A 22243-nucleotide genomic window follows, 5' to 3' on the forward strand; every position below is an offset into this window, starting at 1 on the left:
CAAGGCCCCAAAGGAAACTTCCATATCCGTCACAGATTCACCTGCACCTCCACACATATCATCTATTGCATCCTCTGCACCCGATGTGGCCTCCTCTATATTGGGGAGACAGGCCAGCTACTTGCGGAGCGTTTCAGAGAACACCTCTGGGACACCCGGACCAACCAACCCAACCACCCTGTAGCTCAACATTTCAATTCCCCCTCCCACTCCACCAAGGATATGCAGGTCTTTGGACTCCTCCATCGTCAGACCACAACAAAACGACGGTTGGAGGAAGAACGCCTCATCTTCCGGCTAGGAACCCTCCAACCACAAGGGATGAACTCGGATTTCACCAGTTTCCTCATTTCCCCTCCCCCCACCCTGTCTCAGTCAAATCCATCGAATTCAGCACCGCCTTCCTAACCTGAGATCTTCTTCCCGACCTCTCCGCCCCCACCCCAGTCTGACCTATCACCCTCACCTTGACCTCTTTCCACCTATCACATTTCCGACGCCCCTCCCCCAAGTCCCTCCTCCCTACCTTTTATCTTAGCCTGCTGGACAAACTTTCCCCATTCCTGAAGAAGGGCTTATGCCCGAAACGTCGATTCTCCTGTTCCCTGGATGCTGCCTGACCTGCTGCGCTTTTCCAGCAACACATTTCCAATTTGGATGACATGTCAACCAAAAGACAAAGGTCATTTTATTTTGGAGAAAGAGTCTATGCATTACTCTTAAGAGGAAATTCATTATAATCAGTGAAAATGTTTTGTACTTTTGAATTTGTGTTAAAGACTTATGAAAACTTAAGAAGAATTAAATATGATTAGATTACTTACAGTGTGGAAATAGGCCCTTCGGCCCAACAAGTCCACTCTGACCCTCCAAAGACCAATCCACCCAGACCCATTCCCCTACATTTACCCCTACACCTAACACTACGGGCAATTTAGCACGGCCAGTTCACCTGACCTGCACATCTTTGGACTGTGGGAGGAAACCAGAGCATCCAGAGGAAACCCATGCAGACACGGGGAGAATGTGCAAACTCCATACAGACAGTTGCCCGAGGCAGGATTTGAGCCCAGGTCTCTGGCGCAGTAAGACAGCAGCGCTGACCACTGAGCCACCGTGCCGCCCACAAAGGGATTCTGCAGTTTATTTCCAAGATATATGGAAGGCTGAAGACATATTGGTGACAATGGACTCAAGTGGTCACTAAGCGGCTGTTACTCCCTTATCTTTATATAGATATGAGTGTTGACATATGGAAAGGTATTTAAGGAAAATATTTGAACATCAGAAATCAGTAGGTTGAAAGAATTGGTAAGATTGTTCAGTCTTCACAAAATAGAAACAACTAGAATATCTTTTATGGGCTTGTCAACTGTGTACAAAGAAAGAGAATTTGAGGAAGGCCGAGATCAGTAATGATCAGAATGGCTTATCACAGTTGACACAAGAGGTCAGGCTGGTTCAGAACTAACAATGGAGTTAATTCACTTCACCCAATAATTACCATGAGCTGAAAGATAGTAATTTACAATTACATCATATTTAAGCACCCAACTGATCGACTGAGAGCAGCTAAAAGGACAATTATATGTTGCAACAGATAGAATGTAATATTCACTCAGAGTTAGCAAAAGCACAACTTCACTGCATTCTCACATGGATGAGGGAGAGGATGAGATAATGGCCTAGTGGTATGATCATTAGACGATTATTCCAGAGACCTAGGTAATGTCCTGGGGACCTGGGTTCAGCTCCTGCCATGGCAGATGGTGGAATTCGAATTCAACATCAAATCTGGAATTAAGATCGTGAAATAATTGTTGGAAAAAATAATCTGGTTCACTAATGCCCTTTGCAGAATGGAAATGGCCAGCTTTGCCTGGTCTGGCCGACATGTGAATCCAGATGGAGTTGACTCCTAACTGCCATCTGGGCAATTGCAGATGGGCAATAAGTGGTGGCCTAGCCAGCAGTACCCTCATCCTGTGAATGAATAGAAAAATAATTATATTTTGCAACAGATAGAATGTAATGTTCATTCGCTGATTTAGTAACAGCACAAGTTCTCTGTACTCTCCCATGGATTATAAAAGGAAAAAAAAGTGAATGTTCAAAACTTATATTACAAACAATAATGCTGTATGGATGTTATGAAATGACCGTAAAGCATAGGTGCAAAAGTAAGCCATTTGGTCCATTGAGTCTACTCTGCCATTTAATGATAAATTGGCTGATCCGAGAATCTGCACCTCCACTTCCCTGTCTAGAACACAGATTCTAGCACAGTTTTTCTCTCTCTCATGCTCTCTGTCTGTCTGTCTCTCTCCCTGCCTCTCCTTCTTTCTGTTCTCTCTCCCTTCTGTGTCTCTCTCTCTCCCTTCTCTCTATCCTTCTCTCTATCCTCTCTCTCTCTCTTCCTTTTCTGTCTCCCTCTCTCTCTCCCTTCACTCTCTGTCTGTCTGACTCTCTCTCTCTCTCTTCCCCCCCTTTTCTGTCTGTCTGTCTCTCTCTTCCTTCTCTCTATCCTTTCTCTCTTTTTCTTCCTTCTGTCTCTCTCTCTTCCCCCCTTCTCTGTTTCTCTCTCTCTTCCTTCACTGTCTCTGTCTGTTTCTCTCTCTCTCTCTTCTCTCTCTCCCTTCTCTCTCTGTGTCCCCATTTCTCTCTCCCTTCTTTGTCTGTCTGTCTCTTGCTCCCTTCGCTGTCTCTCTCTCTCTCTCTCTCTCTTTCCCTTCTCTGTCTCTGTGTTTGGCTATAGCATCAAATTTCAACCCTTACAGCCTTTCATGTAGGGTGACATTTCCATTAGAGTTTGCAATGGTCCAGGATGTGCAGGATTGACTGAGTTAGCAATTTTTTCGATATGAAGCCTGATTTATTTATATGCTGTCTTGTAATTGCTCATGTCTATCAAGACTTGAGGACACTGTCTGATACATATTTGGTTTTCCAGATCTTTGAGGTCTGTTTTAGCAGCCTTTTTAATAACTCTGTTTTGCCATTTCTTGTTAACACTGGCTTGCCCGTTCCCACCCCTCCCACTTCTTGCCTCAAAGAGATGATAAAACATTGGTAAAATTCTGCCCACTGTGTGTCAATAAGAGATGTATTAGACTAAATGAGCAGGCTGCTGGAAACTCTAACCTACGTCAAAGGTATTACTTGAATTTGTAAGAAAAACTCATTGTAAGGCATCAAAATATTTCCTTTCCCTGTAGGAGGTGTTCTCTTGATCATCTCCCTCAGGAAATTATATGTGTCAAGTTGAATTCATTAGAATAAATTAACTACTTGGATGAATAGACATTACCTGTTTCATTTTTGAATGTACTGAGCAGAATCATTTTGCTTTGACTTCCTAGCCTGCCTTTACAATGGAAGTGTCCATACTCATAACAGCTCATGGGTTTCAGTGTCCCAGCCCTGTTTGACATGCTCCTGTCAGGTAAGAATTAGTGCTACAAGTTACAGATATCTAAATCCAAAGTCTCTCTAAATCTGTGATATATCAGCTAACTAAGTATCACTGCCCTCAACTCTATTTCTTATTCATAGATCAGTACATTTTTCCTTTATTGTCTGTTATCTAGTGACCTGGATGGAACTTTGTTTGTTGCTAATACAATAATATCACCATTAAGAAGCATACTCAGGTGCTGTGACATTGGTGAGATAACTTAAGAAAGACACAGCAATCCACTGATCATTTGAAAAGAACAGAAGTGAACAAAATTGTAGTGAGGAATAAACTTTCTGTAAAAGAGATTAATGCAAATGTGTTTCTGTTAGTTCAGAAAATCCTAGCTACCATATACAAGTCTCATTATTATCAAAAATAATGACATACAACAGAGAAGGGTTTTGACAGTTAGACCATGTAAATCTTGTTCTGAACAAAATAGTTGTTACTTTAAACGAGTTCCTTGGAATAACTGACGACAATTTGGACAGCATGCTCTGCTCATCATTTGGAACAGGGAGTTAGTTAGAGCAGAGGTTGGAAAATGGGAGGGATTATAGGCAACTTTCCACTATGTTTTTGGAACATCTAGCCTGTTCCAAATGGACAAGGCTGCTATCGTCAAACAACAGAATTCACAAGATACCAGGTTATAGTTCAACAGGTTTGTTTGAAATCGAAAGTTCAAACATATACAACTTAATAATCATTATAGACAATAGTCAAGCTCTAATTTTATCTTTCCATCATGCACTGGGAGAAGACCATAAGAAATGAGAGCAAGAGTAGGACATTCAGCCCCTTGAGCCTACTCTGTCATTCAATAAGATTATGGATGATCCAACAGAAGACACATTGCGTGGCCAGCATCACGCTGCTCCTCAAGATATAGCCCTTCTCCTCAGTGACTGGGGTCCCCTTCCTCAAGAAATGCATTACCATCCATTCTGCACAATCAACTAGTCAGAAGCATGGATGTTAACATGTACTGATCTATTACCCACCCAGTGAAAAGAGGCAATCAGATCCCTCCTATTCCTTCCTCCACAATAGAAGTTATGTTTGTCATTTTCAGCTGATGGGCAGAGAACATTGCCTGAATGATCAAGGTCGAGCAGCTCTTTCAATGTAATACCTACTCTTTCCAAAGTCACATTTACATCATGTAACCAAGACATTATGTTACTCAATGTTACTTTTTTCAAATTTAAAATTTTCAAGAAACTTTTCACATCAGAGGGGGTGTAGTGAAAATCAAAAGGAATGATGTGAAGCGTAAACACAGAGAACCATACGGGGAGGCAATGGCCTAGTGGTATTGTCGCTAGACTCTTAATCCAGAAATTCCGCTAATGTTGAGGGGCATGGGTCATATAATTTGAATTCAATAAAAAGAATCTGGAATTCAGGGTCTAATAATGACCATGAAACCAGTTGAGTGTCGGGAAAAAACCATCTGGTTCACTGATGTCCTTTAGGGAGCGAAACTTATCTGATCTGGACTATGTGAAACTCGAGACCCATAACACTGTGATTATTAACTGCCCTCTGGGTTATTAAGGATGGACAATAAATACTGACCTAGTTAGCGATGGCCACCTTCTGTGAATGAATAAGGAATCTGGGGACATTAGAGAATCTCAATTTCTTCAATTTAGACACAGTAAGGTATATAAAATATCTTAAATAGAATGGATAAAATATGGGGAGTAGGATGTAGGGATGGGGGTGGGTGATGGTGTAAATCAGCATAGGGAAGAGAATAGTTTGGATCAGAGTGATGCTGGAAAAGCACAGTAGGCCAGGCAGCATCCAAGGAGCAGGCAAATCGACGTTTCAGGCAAAAGCCCTTCATCAGGAATAGAGGCAGGAAGCCTCCAGAGTGGAGAGATAAATGAGCGGGAGGTGGGGGGGTGGGGGGTTGGGATAGGCTGGGGAGAAGGTAGCAAAGAGTATAATAGGTGAATGGGGTGGGGATGGAGGTGATAGGTCAGAGAGGAGGTTGGGGGACGGTAGCAATACCTCTGACCTATCACCTCCATCCCCACCCCCATTCACCTATTGTACTCTTTTGCTACCTTCTCCCAAGCCTCACCGCTCTCCCCCCTCCACCCCCATTTATCTCTCCACTCTGCAGGCTTCCTGCCTCTATTATTGAAGGGCTTTTGCCCGAAACGTCGATTTTCCTGCTCCTCGGGTGCTGCTTGACCTGCTGTGCTTTGATCAGCACCACTCTGATCTAAACTCTGGTTTCCAGTATCTGCAGTCCTCACTTTTGCCTAGGGAAGACAATAGGTAAAAACAATGACTGCAGATGCTGGAAACCAGATTCTGGATTAGTGGTGCTGGAAGAGCGCAGCAGTTCAGGCAGCATCCGAGGAGAAGTACTGCTGCTCGGATGCTGCCTGAACTGCTGCGTTCTTCCAGCACCACAAATCCAGAATAGGGAAGACGATAGACCAAGGAATTAATTAGGAAGTGAAAGAACCAATGAAAGTAAAAAACTCATGTGATCTAATTAGGATCAGATTTTTTTTCCTAAATTTTTAATAACTGTTTGGATTGTGTTATATTAGTTCTGATCACTATAATATAAAGAAAGTGTGAATTTTTCCTTCATGATCTGAAATTATTCCCCATGCTCTTGACCTTTCAGGAAGGGCAGGTGTTTTGCCAACCTATTGTCTGTGAATCTTCTTGTAGCCATCAGGTCCGTGAGGAAGGACAGTGCTGCGGAACATGTGATAGTGAGTATTATATACTATTCCAAAGAAATCTCATTGGATTAATAAGATTCAACCAATACATTCAATGCAGTATTTACAGAAAGTAGACCATTTTACACTCATGTCAGAAATAATCTGGTAAGACGATGTAAGTCATTTTGTTGATGAATTTTCATGCTCCAGTGTCATTGAAATGGAAACCCTTTCATTTTACGTACCAGTGTCATTATCAAACAACCCCAGGTCAGTAGTAAGGCAAACTAAACTTAATGTGTCTAGCCAAGTATTCCATGGTTTGATTTGGATAACAGATGAAACATTGCTAAATGTTGTGGCAAAATATCTTCATGGAAACTCCAGCAAAATTCTCTAAAGGACAAGCAGAGATTTTTCTCTGTTTCGAACGAAGGTGATTAAATTTGTTCCAGTGAGTGATTTGCTGTTAAGTTCTTGGGATGTGTGTGGGGGAAAGGCTGATGCTTATTCCCATTCCATGTCTGCCAGTTGATGTGATGGTGGTGGTTAGCCATTGTGGTGACAGTGTTCCTACTCAGCACAGGATGGAAAGTTCCAGAATTGGGACTTGATGAAGAAACGATGATTAGTGTCGAAGTCAAGGCAATGAGTAGTGTAACTTGGTAGGGATTTCGGATGTAGTGATGTTCCCACAATGCTATTTCTCTTACTATGCTCAGTTTTAGCAATTGCAACGGAGTGCTGAAGTAGATTTGAGAATTTTGAATCTTGTAGAACATGTAAACTGCAATCACAATGGATTTGAAGTGGATTTAAAATAGAAAAATTCCCTCCTCATAATTCCAAAGTGAATCTTGGCTAGAATGTTCTCCACCAAGCTAGGCCTCTTTGTTTGATCTGGTACATAGGATACAAATTATCCCAACTTGTTTGTTGCAGTGAATGGGAGACAAATGGTGGTTTATTAAGCACGGAAGTGCAATAGCCTGACCAATGTAGGAGCACTTTGTGCATTAATTCCTACTATTGTGACTGATATCTCTAACCAGATTGGTCCTGGAAACAGACTAAAATGGAGATTTCTCACATTGTCCCAGCAGGAAATCGGAACTCTGTGGATGATCAGTGATTTCCATCATTTACGTACAAGATCACAATATCATCATTGAATCCCTACAATGTGGAAACAGGTCATTTGGCCCAACAAGTCCACACCAACCCTCCGAACCGCAATCCACCCAGACCCATTCCCTTACCCAATTATTCTACATTTACCCCTGACTAATGCATCTAACCTAGACATCCATGAAAACTATGACGTAATTTAGAACGGCCAGTTCATGTAACCTGCACATCTTTGGACTAGAGGAGCTCTAGTTGCTGACTCTTATGTTCTGCAACAGATTGTTTAACCCCATTTTGCTCTAATGTCAGTCTTATTACTTAATGCTGCTTAAATCCAGAACCTTCCTCTGTTATTTGACTTTTCTGAATTAATTGAAAAATTAAATAAATCTAGTAGATTTTGCTTGTGTAATTCGGTCTATTGGGATGGTCATCAGATGATGCAGCTTATTCAGAGATTACCCAGCCAACCCAAGGTCAGTTGAAATATCACTAACCCTAGAGTGGACATGTTTTTCTCAGGGTTGTGCTGAAATATATTGCTTTTATAACCAAAGCCTGATCCTTCCTATATATTTGGCTGATGATATGTGACATTATTTTTGTTCTACCATTCCAATGAACATTCTTTTTTGATATTTCAGAATGTCTCTATGAAGGCATGGTCGTGAACCATGAGGATGTATTCTCTCCCACCAGTGACAATTGTACCCTTTGTGTCTGTATTGTAAGTAGGATTTCCTGTTTGTAATAGCCTGTAAGTATGTAACAATAGTGGCAATGTGCCTGACGAAGATTAGCAAATCCATATTAATAGGAACTGAGTGATGGCTTAAAGCACCACAGAGGCTCAAGAAGTTTTCTAGGTTTAGGACTACCTAGAGTATCTGGCTGTATTTGGAAGAGAGGCAAAGCATGAAAGTACTATTTCTCTAATGTCTTTTTACATTTGTTATACAGTTCAACGCATCTTAGTCAATTAATGGCCTTATACATTGTATGTAGATGGGTGTGGTAATCGAAATTCTAGATAGCAAGATCCCACCAAACACAAATGACCACTTAATTAATGTTTGGTAAATACAAAACACTATGGATGGCAAGAAAAATTGCATAGAAACAGAAAGTGTTGGTTATACTCAGCAGGTCTGGTGACATCGAGAAACATAGTTAAAGTTTCAGAATCCGTCTTTGGTATTGTTCGAGGGAACAATGCTGGCTAACATACCCAGAGGACTCCCTGCTATTCTTCAAATTTAGATTTATATTTTATTGTCACATGTACTCAAGTACAGAAGTACAGTGAAAAGTACATAATGTTGCCACACATGGCGCCATTTTAAGTACAAAAAGCTCAGGTACTAATTAGGAGGTAAAAGAACCAAAGTTTAAAAGTTAAGCATTACCTTCATAGAATAAGTAGAAAAATAAAGAAATAAGGTAACCATTAAAACCTTTCTTAAGATAAACTGGAAAAATAAAGATATAAAGTTAAAATTTCAATAATCTTTGATGAGTACGTATGTAACAGTATAAACAATACATAAAAAGCACTTTTCCCTATTCAATAAACGGCTAATAATGATCAGAGCTAAACCTTTTCATTAAGCTCACAAAGGATCTATTATTGCTCTGTAATTTGGTTCAATTGATTTGCCTGCTAAACTAACTCTTACGTTAGTGATTCCTTTTTCATTTACACCAACTACCTTCTGAGTTCTTGTACAGCAACTTGTACAAGCGTTGCATTTCAGCATGCATCTCTTTTGACCACACTTCCTTCATTCTACCTATATTTTTATGTCCAGCATTCAGTGTCTTTTGCATTATCACCAACTCTTTAATGTTTGAATCCCTGCATCTCCAGTACTTTGATGAACATCTTCCATTTAAACCATCAAATGGTCTCTCCCTGCAGCTCCAATCCTTCATTGTACCTGTCCCACAATGGTCAATTTTTCAATGGAATGCTAAGTCTTCAATCCCTCTGCATATCTTTTAGATTTTAGATTACTTACAGTGTGGAAACAGGCCCTTCGGCCCAACAAGTCCACACCGACCCGCCGAAGCGTAACCCACCCATTCCCCTACATTTACCCCTTTACCTAACACTACGGGCAATTTAGCATGGCCAATTCACCTGACCTGCACATCTTTGGACTGTGGGAGGAAACCGGAGCACCCGGAGGAAACCCACACAGACACTGGGAGAATGTGCAAACTCCACACAGTCAGTCGCCTGAGTCAGGAATTGATTCTGGGTCTCTGACGCTGTGAGGCAGCAGTGCTAACCACTGTGCCACCGTGCCATCTGTTTCCAGTCTTCCAGTGCATCTCTTCGTCCTTTGCTTCCTGCTGAATCTGACCTTTTTTGTTATCCTTCCCTCTCATACAGAGCAACCCTGAATAAATACCCTTTCTGAGAGTTAGTTTCCTCAAATTAAAATGTAAAATGCTAATTGTAGGTGAGTATGAAATTCATGTTAAAAAAAACACTTTAGCGCTGGCAGATTTCCAAGCTTGAGACAAAAGAAAATCTGCGTATATAAGTGCTTTGATTTAAATTTATTTATAGGTAAAAACATTTCCTGTAGATACAGGGGTCAAAATAATTTCTTTATTGAGTGGTCTTCATGAGATGTTATTATTGAGGGCTACTTTTTGATTTTTGGGGCTATATTTTCATTCTCATTAACTCCTTTATTAGTTGATGCAGGAATAATAATTTATGTACCGTATATACTCTAGTAATAGTCAATCTCATGTAAAAGTCGACCCCCTATTTTTGGCCAATAACCTGGAATTTTTCAAATATCTCGTGTAAAAATTTATCCTAGTTCTTCACAGGAAACAGATCAACATTTATGAGTCAATGTGCCAGCTGTCATGTTCCGCTCCAGCATTCCAGCCTGCCGGTTGTGCTGCTCCACTCCCGTCATCCAGTCCACTGGCTGGACTGCTCCACTCCGGGTTTCCAGAATTACCACAATTTGTTTTTTTTTGCCCTTTATTCATTTAGAGATCAATTGAGCTTCTGCTAATGATACGGTATGATTTTTGACGGGCATGAATTTCAGCCCCTCAAAAGTAGTATCCGTGTAATAGTCGACCCCATAAATTTAACCTTAAAAAGTAGTAAAAAAATTTGACTATTACTCGAGTATACTGTGTACGGAATACCCGTATTTGTGTTGTTCTTTTTTAGAGTTTCTTCTTTAGATTGATAAACGAATATATTATTAAACCTTTTAAATTGGAATCTAAACATAAGAATATTTTTGTTAATTTATAATAAATAAATCTCCCATGCTCCATATCTTTTTATGCATTTTCCAAAATGTGAAATGCATGCTTTACACAAAAAAAAAGCAACCTTAATGCTGATTTTACAGGTATCATTAGTTCAGTAACCAGGAAAAATGAGGATATGGCGCCAATCCAATCATTTGTGAGTGAGTTGACACTGAGCCTGGTGTCTATTCTGTCACTGACCCCCGCAAGCTGACACTCTGGCCTGGCTGTCATTGATACACTCTCTTCTGAATAGCCCATTGCTCCAGGCTGCTTTAACTCTGCTATACAGTGGCTCAAAGATCAACCAGATTAACTCCCTTAACTCATCGAATTATAGTTCCCTCCCTCCCACTCCTCCAATCTTAGGTTCTGTCTCTGGAAGAGCATCAAGATTATGAGAGAGGGTACTTGTGGGTGTGATGCTAGAGCAGCAATGTTAAAAACAGCATGTAATTGGAGGAGAAGCTCTGCACAGCTTCTGCCTCTAATCTGTACAAAAATGACTTTTCTCATATAGGTTACAGACATGAGCAATTTTTTTGCATGCATTTTGGTGTTTTTCAGGAACGAATTAGCCCATTATTCTTAGTATTTTAAGCATTATGCAGATAGAAAATAATATTACGATTGAGCGATCGGGTTCCCAAATGTGATCCTTTCGTAATAGTACCACATAGATGCCTTAATTGAAAGAAGCAAGTTCATATTGCTGTGGTCTTTTTGGTGTTTGGTCACTTTTTAGCAACAGCAGAAGAGTCTCCTTCTTGCTTCACTTTTCCAACTGGTAATCTCAAGGTGGGTTTCTTTAAACATTGTCGACGTAAAGTTAGGCAAGGGACCTCCTTGCAATTGTCCAACTCAGTTGCAAATCTACGTTTCAGCAGCCCAACATGTCATTGGGGTAGCTCAAAGAAATGTCAAGGACAATTTACACATAGCAAAATGCTTAATTTGAATCTTGACCTGTCTTTCGTAGCTTATGACTGGGGACACTATAACAGTCAATTCTCTTTATTTCTTCCAGTCTGGGAATGTGAAGTGCATCACTCCTGAATGCCCTCCAGTCACATGTGAGAAACCCATCCTCCTGGATTGTTGTCCTACTTGCCCAGGTTAGTATATCCTCTGGGAACAACTGTGCACCAGAGCTTCCAAAATTGATCTTGGATTGGTGCATTCAGAAGAATTTGTCTTCACTTCAAGAAGTTACATCTCTTTATATTTAGGCTATATAATTCCCCACAGAGAATTGACTTAGTTGATAAAACCTCAAGCTGGCCAAACTCCAGCTATTCAGTTTTAGGGAATGTCATGTGATGCTGCTGCTCCTTTAACAAGGTTATGTTGTTTTTTTCAAAAGGGGTCGTAAAGGCAGGGGTTTCGATATGTCTGGACAAATCTACTTGAGACAGCTTTTATCTCTTTCTTTGAAAACACTTGTACAATGAAAGGGGAGTGGCTAGTTCTCCTAGTTCAGGTTCTGGTTTGGTTTTAGCAAGCAGTCAGTTTGGAGCTGACAGTTAAGGAAAACTGCTGGGAGAGGCAAAGGTTCCCGGATTAAACAGGGTTTTCTGGCAGACTCCCTCTCTCTCTGACATCACTCCTGTAAGACCCTGTGTTTGATTTTATTTTTTTTTTTGCCAAGGGGCTGTTTATGGGGCTGTTGCAAGTATTTGGAACAGCATCAGTAAATTGTGATAGAGTCATTTGGGTTTTCAGATAAGATACGTTATTCAATATTCTGTTCTCTTTTGTTTGTGTGTAAACAAATCCTGTTTTTAAAACCTAGTGGTGGGGCCAGCTGCATTGCTCCTGCAATATCCACTCTACACCTGCTTAAAACAACTAACAAAGTTAGGGTCTGGGCAACCTTTTAAAAATGTTTTGCAGGGGTATGGTCTTTAACAGTCAAAAACTATAAAGTGTTATATTTTCTCATAATGAACAATATCCACTTTGCCCTCTTCCTACCTTTAGTTGAGAACTGCTCCTATCAAGTCTGTGCTTAGAATTCTGATCATTATCTGTCTTTCCTTAAACATGCCAACAGTCTTCGCCATTACTATTGTTAGTGCTACTAGAATACATTCCAAATTCTTATTTTGTTGCAGATGTAAAGTTTCTCCTGAATTTCGTCCTGAATTTCTTCACTTCTCTTTTTTAACTAAGCAGCCGTATGTTCGAAGAGACCTTGTCTTTTGACACTTCAGTGTAACTTGATCTAGGGCAAGTCTTACAACATGTGTTACTCCGGGAACAATTTTAAAATAATGACCAAAATGTTGTGATTACTTGTAATTTTGATTCACGACATTGTTGCAAATACAGAATCTGTGCATGTGTTGTCTTTAACCTACAGAAAAATGAGACCCGAGTAAGTGTTAAAAAATGTCTGGTTAAATTAGTTAATGTCCCTCTGTAGTCATCGTTGTCATTTCTGTTTTCCTCAGCTGAGTGTATTGACCAAGGCATAGTATATCCCCATGGCACAGAATTCACAAGACCTGGTGTTGACTGCATCACTTGTGTATGTTTGGTAAGTTTTGAATGTCCTGAATGCTGAGTTATCTGGAGTTGCTAGGTCACACAGCAATATTCCAAAAATATCCAGTCTCCCAGCTGGAAAGCTCAAGCATTTCTAATGCTATCTCCATTTGATGTCTATTGGCAAAAGTATTTTTGAATAGCTTTATTCCTTCCTGTGCTGTAGTCAAGATGAGCTCAGTTGATTGCATGGTTGGTTTGTAATACAAAGTGATGTGAATTCACTTCCTGTGCTTCCTGTACTGTCTGAGGTCATCATGTAACACTCTATCTTCTCAAGCTCACCCCTCACCTGAGGTGGGTGACCCTCAGGTTAAATACACCACCAGCGCGTGCGCTCTCTCTCTCGCTCTCTCTTTCTCCCTCTCTCTCTTCCTTTCTGATGAGAGATGGGAGACTGTGGCCATTTTGTGTTTGGATTTGTGAGTTTCCTTAAGCTGCTGTTTTTGTAGTGAAGAAGTCTCTAAATATTGGTTCAGAAATAGCTACTGAATTGTATAGGTAATTAGAGCATTCAATGTTTTTGTGCATCCAGTTGGCTACTACTCATGGTCGTTTCAAAGCAGTCTCAGAGAACACAGTGTTCTCAAGACATAAGTTACCAGCCTCAAGTCAAAATCCAGAGTGTTTAAATTATTGTGTTCATCTGATCCATTCTGGTCAGATGTACAAAGTATTTCTTAAATGTTGAGAGGTTAGAAAGTGTAGATATGTAAAGAGACTTGGGTGTCCTTGTCACTATCTACAGTCCTCACTATCTCCAATGCCCTTGTCAGTAAGTCATTGAAAGCTAACATATAGATGCAGCAAATTATTCAGAAGGCAAATGGAATGATAGCCTTTATTGCAAGAGGACTAAGTGCAGGAGTAGAGAAGCTTTGCTTCAATTATAGAGGAGCTTAGTTAAACTGCACCTGGAGTACTGTGTGCACTTTTAGTATCCTTATCTGAAGACACGTGTTATTGCCAGTGAGTGAGAGGGTGTGATAAAGATTCACCAATCTTGATCCTTGGATGACAGGACCTTGCTATGAAGGGTTATTAGGTAAATTGAGCCTGCAGTCCCTAGAATTTTGAAGAATGAGAAGTAAGCTCATTGAAACCTAAAAATACTTAGAGGGATAGGCAGGGTACAGTTACAACACGGGGTAAACCCCTCTGCTAATTTAAACTACCAACACAGATAAAGATTCACCCCTTCCTGTAATCTATTAAAATTCGAGAGGCAAAGAACTATCCCAAAAGTCACTATTTAAAGTAAAAATTGATAACTTTTTTTAAGTCTAACAGAGAATATTAACTAACAATTATTTATAACTCCTTTCTCTTAAACCTATCTTTTACCTCCCCCTCTACAATGCTAGTCCAATTTTTAAAAAATCCAGATTACAATTTACAGAAAAACAATCACGTTTCAAAACCAGTGAGCTTTGCCAAGTTTAATCTGTAGATTTTCTCTCCAGGTCAGTTTTGATGATTCTTTCTGTGCAATCTCCTTCTCCAGACAGTTACCTCTCAGAGAGCTCTTACAAGCAGCCTACATCTGTTGGTCTTTTGGCAGTTCTCTTTGTCACTCTGGCTAACTGTTCAAAGTGTCTGATATTTATAGCCCAAAACATCGGGTCGTTCCATTGGTTCAAACTTGATTGGGGTTTGGTATCCTGGGGCATAATTTAAACTAGTTGACTGAATTTGAACTTGTTTTTGTCTTATGGCAATCCAGCTACTCTAGCTCTTTCAACCAAATGTTACATTGTTAACATGTTCCGGACTCTCTGCTTCTCTAAGACCTTGCTAGCTTTTCAACTCTAAGTTACAGTACACCTTCATAACAGGAGAAAGTGAGGACTGCAGATGCTGGAGATCAGAGCTTAAAAATGTGTTGCTGGAAAAGCGCAGCAGGTCAGGCAGCATCAAAGGAGAAGGAGAATCAACGTTTCAGGCATAAGCCCTTCTTCAGGAATGAGGAGGGTGTGCCAAGCAGGCTAAGATAAAAGGTAGGGAGGAGGGACTTGGGGGAGGGGGGTTGGGAATGCGATAGATGGAAGGGGGTTAAGGTGAGGGTGATAGGCCGGAGAGGGGTGGGGGCAGAGAAGTCGGGAAGAAGATTGCAGGTCAAGAAGGCGGTGCTGAGTCTGAGGGCTGGGACTGAGAAAAGGTGGGGGGAGGGGAAATGAGGAAGCTTGAGAATTCCGCATTCTTCCGCCTAGGAACCCTCCAGCCACAGGGGATGAATGCGGATTACTCCAGCTCTTCTGCCTAGGAACCCTCCAGCCACAGGGGATGAATGCAGATTTCTCCAGCTCTTCCGCCATGGAACCCTGCAGCCACAGGGGATGAATGCCCGAAACATCGATTCTCCTTCTCCTTTGATGCTGCCTGACCTGCTGCGCTTTTCCAGCAACACATTTTTAAACCTTCATAGCAGTACATGTTTCCCTTGTTAGGGAGTCTAGAACCAGGAGCACCACTTAAAAACAAGGTGGCTGCCCTTTAAGACTGAGGTAAGGGTTAACCCAGAGGTTTTACTCAGAGGAAGTCTGTTCTCCGGAGAGCCATGCAAGTTCAGCCTCTGGGTACAGCTTGGTAATTTTTGATGATCAATGGTGTAAAGGGTTATGGGGATAGTGTGGGTAAAAGGCATGAAAGTGTTCAATCAACTGTGCTCGTATTGCATGGTGGAACAAACTATTCCTCTGTTCCTATGATATTAAGTACTAGACAGAGAAATTCATAGTTACGTTATGGCCTGCCTAAATGATTCCAGACAGAATTCTTGATTTGAATTGCACCACTGCTCAACATTAGCAGCTCTTTGCTATGAAAGGGTCAATTCTCATGAAGTATCATCCAAGGACAGTTCAGAAATTGACCATACAGTTGACATAGAGCTAGTTGCTGGAGGCACAACTATAGTCAATAAAGTGTGGCGCTGGAAAAAGCACAGCAGGTCACGCAGCATCTGAAGAGTGGGAGAGTCTACTTTTCCTGCTTCATCAGAACTCATGAAGGGTCAAGCCTGAAATGTCGATTCTCTTGTTCGTCAGATGCTGCCTGACCTGCTGTGCTTTTTCCAGCGCCACACTTTATCAACTCTGACTTCTCCAGCATTTGCAGTCCTCACTGTTTCCCAGTTGGCACAACTATAGACTATACCTGAACTATGAAGGAGAATTAGATATAGATAAATTCAGAGACTAGTTTATGGCAAAATGGGTATGTTACCCATGTGTGCAATCCATCTTAGTACATTGTTGATAGATTGTTCATATACTGTGGCAGCATGGGCCACTCCAAATAAATATGCCTTATCTTCAGTTCAACTTTGCAATTATCTGTAAGTCATGTTCCACAAATCCCTCAATTGTTTACCCATTTCTTCTCCTAATCTCTCATTACAAAACCTACCATCCCAATATCCACCATCATAAATCTCTACCAAATACAAATTTCGCTCACCATAAATTCATTCCAACTCCCTATCCCTAATCATTGCAAGCTCCTCTTTCCTTTCTGAACCAGTTTGGTCGTATAGATGGAAGTGTTTTATTGTCCTATCCAGTTCTTAGGAAGGATGACCCGAGAGTCCAACCTGTGTTTGGGGCCAGTGTAGTGGAGGCTTTCGGTCTAGACCTGAATGCCAGCTTAGTTTAGGTAAATCTAACCTACACGCACCCACCCTGCCCCATTATGTGCCCAGTGGATATCATTCTAACTTAAAATCAACACTTCCATATGAATTACACTTCACTCTTCTGTAGTGAAGAGAGGCACGAGTGTGTATGAAATATTAACAAAGCAAACACATTGTCATCTGTCCCTTATTCGAGAATGATGTGTATACAGGATTGAGAGTTTCTGCTATTATTCGTCATGTGATTGAAAAGGTTGATTTACAACTCTCACATCATTAGGTACACAGGGCAGTGCACCCCACGAGCTGGTGGGATCTGGAGCTCAGGATTTTCTCAGCTTCCAATCTGCTAAACTCCCTGCCATATTAGTTAAGGAGTTGGACTTTCAAAATGCCACTGACAGACATTGTTGTTGCCATTTTGAACGTTTGGTAAAAGACAGAGTGGTACCAGTATTATCAACAGAAATAAACTGAGGACTACAACTGATTTTTGTTTTTCATTTTGAGAAGTATTGATCATTTCTCTTTTAACCATTAAATTTGACTGATTGTGTCCTCAGAATGGTGAAGTGGAGTGTTCCTACAGCCCTTGCCCAGTGTTGCACTGTGCCAGAGAGAATTGGTTTTTGGAGCCTGGCCAATGCTGCTTTACTTGCCGTCAGGATAAAAACATCAAAGGTGAGCTAGGGTTTTGAGAAATATGCCGGGTGCCATTTTGGAATGAATGTATCTGAAAAATCCTTACAGAACTAAGACAGAGGCAAAAACAGGAATTGCTGGTAACATGTAGCTTCCCCAAACTCCAGCCTATTCTGTCTCTTAGCCACATGTGCATTTTTCACTGAATACCTTCTCACTCCCTCATGATCATTTATGTCGTATCAAGTAGTTACAAAATGCTACCAGTTTCCATGCTGCGATTGAGTATCGGCTGTTTCTCTTCTACAACTCACTTTTTATCCAAACAATTTTGCTCAAAGGTGAATATTTCAGATTTGACAAAGGGTTATGTTCAAAATTGTAATCTGCCTTTGCTGCTGAATGATCTATGTCATTTCAGTGTATGCTTTGATTTCCAGCATTAATAATGCCTTGTTTTTTCAATTAAGTGTGTTAATGAGTTGGTTTCAAGGTGTTTCATGTTTGATGCTTAATTATCTTCCGTTATATTTTGAATGATGAATTCACAGTGGTACGAAGTTGCACAAATTTTAGCTAATTGATTGCATATTAGTTATCCATATTTGTTTTTAATAGAACTTGAATTTCTCTGATTCTATTTTGTACCATTTCTCCTTGACAGGCTGTTTTATAGATGACAATGGCATTGAGTTTCCAGTCGGGCAAATATGGTCACCTGGCGACCCTTGTGAAGTATGTGTGTGTCAGGTGAGTCCAGCCAGGAAAGAGAAACTCACGTTACCAACATGTGTGTTGCAGTGTCTCAGAAGAAAGCCTCTCGACCATTTCCTCTTGGATTGTTTATTTGTGCTATTGTTCCTTGGTCTTATTGTCTGTTTCATTTCAGGAAGATGGTTCAATTGTCTGTAAGAGGACAGAGTGCTTGGAGACCTGCGCACACCCAATATTGGTTCCTGGACAATGTTGCCCAGATTGTTCTGCAGGTAGTTTACTAACTATCGGTGTGTCTGTATGGCAAGCAATTATTGCTGATCCCTAATTTCACTAGTGAGGTTGATGAAGGCCATCACCTTGATCCGTTGTCACCCATGTGCTGTAGGTACACATACACTGCTGTTGGTTTGGGAGCTTTGGAATTTTAGCGCAACTGTGGTGAAGTAATGCAATGTATTCCTAAATCAGGATGATATGTTACTTAGAGGTATCTTGTAGATAGTGCTATGTCTATGTAGTTGATACCTTGTCCTTCTCGGCAGTGGAGTTCTCAGTGTGAATAATGAATGCTGGTCTTGCCACTGAAGCTTTCACAGGGAAAGGCCAGTCGGCATTGGCCTAGCCCTAATTATCTCGATCCCTGGCACATCACCACTTAATGCAACATAATTGACAACATTGTCAACAGTGGAAGAGCATGATGAATACAGATGAACTAAAATGAAAACAGAATAGAATAAGGTGAACATCTCACCTGTGTAACCTGTGTTGCATAGTGCTATTAAAGGAGACTCGGCTAGTTACTGCAGTACACCTTGTAGATGGTACACGCTGTTGTCATTGTGCTTCAGTGTTAGAGGCAATAAATGTCAAAGGTAGTGAATGGATTAACAATCAAGCAGGCTGCTTAGTTCCACAAGTGTTGAGCTTTTTGAGCATTGTTGGAATGGCATTAATTCATTTAAGTGCAGAATACTTCAGCACACTCCTTACTAGTGCCTTTACAATAGTGAATTGAATTTGGGAGTCTGGAGTCAAGACGAGAGTGGTGCTGGAAAAGCACAGCAGGTCAGGCAGCATCCGAGGAGCAGGAAAAATCGATGTTTCAGGCAAAAGCCCTTGATTTGGATGCTGCCTGACCTGCTATGCTTTTCCAGCACTCCTCTAATCTTGACTCTAATCTCCAGCATCTGCAGTACCCACTTCTTCCCTTTGGGAGACAAGAGGTGAGTTCCTTGCTGACGACTATGCAGGCCTTGTATGCTTGATATTTAGGTAGTTGATCCAGTTAGGTTTCTGCTTCGTGGTGAACTTAAGGATATTTGCTGATTGTAATGCCAACAGATATGAAGAGAATGGGGTTATAAATATCTCCTATTGGAGATCATCATTGCTAAACATATATATGGTTCAAATATTACTTGGCATGTACAGTCAAAGACTGAATGTTGTCCATGTTTTGCTATATATGGACAATTGCTGGAATATCTGAGGAACTGAGCATGTGAAATCATGAATGAACATCTCCACTTCTGACCTAATGATCAAAGGAAGGTCATTGAGGAAGCATTTGAACACCGATCAGTTAATGACTATGATCCTGGGAGGGTGATGTAGTATTTTCAAATTGACCACTCCTGGTGCCCTGTGGTCTTTTTCCAATTCTTGGATACACTACTAGAGAGTGTGCAGAGAAGAGTCACCGACCTGGATCACATGAAAATTTATTGCATGATCACAAAAAGTATAAATCTTTTAGGTAAAACATAATTAGAAGTTAAGCAATTTGTTGCAGATGTACCTGCTCCCTCTAAAGGCTGGAGCGGAATTCTTTGTCTTCACCATAGACTGTGTGCCATCAGTAGAATGGATGGAGGCAATGTAATATGACCAATAACCCCATCAGAACTACCAACTTCTGCTACAGGAGATAGCCAGGTCTCTTTCAACTGAGGTTAGCTTTGAGGTGTTACTAAAGGGGACGGATTAAAATCCTATGGTGGTGGTGAGAGGATAGAGCTAAGGGTGGAAGATTGGCTTCTGCTCCCTTGACTCCAGAAACCCTGCAAACCAATACCTGAACAGGTATTTGACTGCAGCTGAACAAGAAGAAGGAACCTTGCCAATGCTCTTTACTGGTGGGGTCTGTTCATTCCAGCTGCTTAAATACCTTCAACACCTTTACACTATGAACTCACTCTTATTCTTTCCCTTTCCTTTAGCTTTACTTGTTGCATTCTCTGTCACCATGTCCTCTCTCTTCTCTCCCGCACTCCAGTGAGACTGTCTGTTCTTTCCAGTCTGGCAGTTCGACACATCATTGTTCTGCCAATCTCATAGTCCGATCATTTAATCTGCACTATCAACACCCTTTCTCCCCCAGCATTCCACCAACCCTCTCCCTCTCCCCCGCCCCCCCTCACCCAGCATAAATGTTGCCAACTCCACACTTCACATTAACTCCGATGAAGAGTCATCGAGACTCAAAATGTAAGCTTGTTGTCTCCATGGATGCTGCCTGACCTGCTGAGGTTTCCCATGTTTTTTGTTTTCAGTAAGTGCCTGCTCATGTTCACTTGTCTCTAGGCCTTGCCTTGGTCACCCTAAGCGCAAAGCTTTTCAAGCTAAACTGACCATGAGGAAAGACTCAAAGATTCAAAAATTGTCCGGTGTACATTCTGCAGCACTTTGATTTGGGGATTTTCAAACATGACTATGAATCTCCCTGAGTATCTTGTATCCAGCTAATGTAAAGCACAATCACTGAGCTCATAAATTTTGAAACCTGACTCCACTTGGTCAAAATGTAAACGCTGTTTGAGGATGTTCTCTGAATGGGGTGCTTTTGCTCTGGGTTGAAACTTGACTATCCTTGTATATTAGTGTAAAGTCAATCTGGTGTAAAAGTCAACACCATGATTTTGGCCTAAAACCCCCAAAGTTTTGATACAACTGTGCAAAGGTTAGTCTTCAGATTTCAGGGATTTAAAGCCCAAAAGGTTCAGAACCAAGCAATATTCCTGGAAACTTCAATGATTTGATTCCAATGTAAATGTTTAAGTACCAATGAAAAAGAATGCTGGTAAATAAACAACTGTTGGAAAATAATATGGAATAGCTGTTTACAGTTTGTAATTTTGTGAAATAAATGTTAGGTACTGAACATAAATTATTTATATTTTTATTATTTTATTCCATTGCAGTGGTCCTTTTTGGATTTCACTTGGGGCCAAATCAAGCTCACGCATCAACCCTTCATAACATTATCCTTGTAAAAGTCAACCACATGAATTTTGATCTAAAAAATTGACTTTTACTCCAGTATATACAGTAGAACTGGACAGTTTGATTTTGAGTACATAAACCTGTAACAAAAACAAATTGCTGGAGAAGCTGAACAGATCTGGCAGCATCTGTGAAGAAAAAAAAATTAGAATTAATGTTTCGGGTCCAGTGACCCTTTCTCGTTCAGAACATTCAAACTTCCTTTGTTCCTGATTTACAGCATCCTCAGTTCTTTCAGTTTTTACATAACCCTGTGAGATATACTCAAGGTTTGCTGTTGCCCTTTTGAAATGACATGGCAGTTATCAATTTTTCTAATTCAAGAGATAATTTTAAAAAAACATAGGTAATTGTCTTGTATATCATACAAAAATTATAGTATTGCAATTTCAGCTATTAAATATATGGTACTTCCAGCTTCAAGGGGTAATAGTGGGCCTGCTTGTTTCAGGTCTTCATTCACTAATTGGTTTCTGAATTGGATCCGTCAGTAACCTATTTGTTTTCTTTGAAGGTTGTACCTATGGTGGGGTGACCTATCAGAATAATGAGAGCTTCCCATCAACATCAGATTCTTGCCTCACCTGCATCTGTCTGGTAGGTGTGTATGGGTCTTTAGTATTTCAGACTACAGCTCATTGCTGTTAAGCTGGGCTCAGATGTTTGAGGAGAAAGTCTGGGATTTTTATTTGCAGTAAGGTTGGTTATGACGTTTGACCTGTGTCTTTGCCTCTTGGATTAGTTATGACACAAGATAAATTTCCAAGTTCTGTTCTTACTTCTAAAGGATTCCTTCATTTTGTCACCAATCATGTCCAAAAGGACTCTAATACCTTTTAATAT

At 40.7% G+C, this 22243-nt stretch overlaps 1 protein-coding gene across 8 annotated transcripts in view; it reads left to right on the forward strand.

Annotated features, from left to right (window-relative positions):
* The window catches only part of LOC122557922 (kielin/chordin-like protein), a 334780-nt gene that overhangs the window by 269016 nt on the left and 43521 nt on the right, over positions 1-22243 (forward strand). For all 8 annotated transcript variants that reach the window (XR_015760203.1, XM_043706141.2, XM_087996706.1 and 5 more), the window contains 9 exons: positions 3360-3442; positions 6114-6204; positions 7929-8011; positions 11603-11690; positions 13029-13114; positions 17320-17437; positions 18063-18148; positions 18288-18384; positions 21915-21997. Coding sequence is in view for 7 of the 8 variants with exons in the window: in XM_043706141.2 (XP_043562076.2) it covers positions 3360-3442; positions 6114-6204; positions 7929-8011; positions 11603-11690; positions 13029-13114; positions 17320-17437; positions 18063-18148; positions 18288-18384; positions 21915-21997 (815 nt within the window). In the remaining variant the exon portion in view is untranslated. The remainder of the gene's footprint in view (positions 1-3359; positions 3443-6113; positions 6205-7928; positions 8012-11602; positions 11691-13028; positions 13115-17319; positions 17438-18062; positions 18149-18287; positions 18385-21914; positions 21998-22243) is intronic.

Source organism: Chiloscyllium plagiosum, unplaced genomic scaffold (genome assembly GCF_037043375.1).
Source record: "Chiloscyllium plagiosum isolate Xiang-an unplaced genomic scaffold, Cpla_swu_hap1 HiC_scaffold_18, whole genome shotgun sequence".
NCBI classification, from domain to species: domain Eukaryota; kingdom Metazoa; phylum Chordata; class Chondrichthyes; order Orectolobiformes; family Hemiscylliidae; genus Chiloscyllium; species Chiloscyllium plagiosum.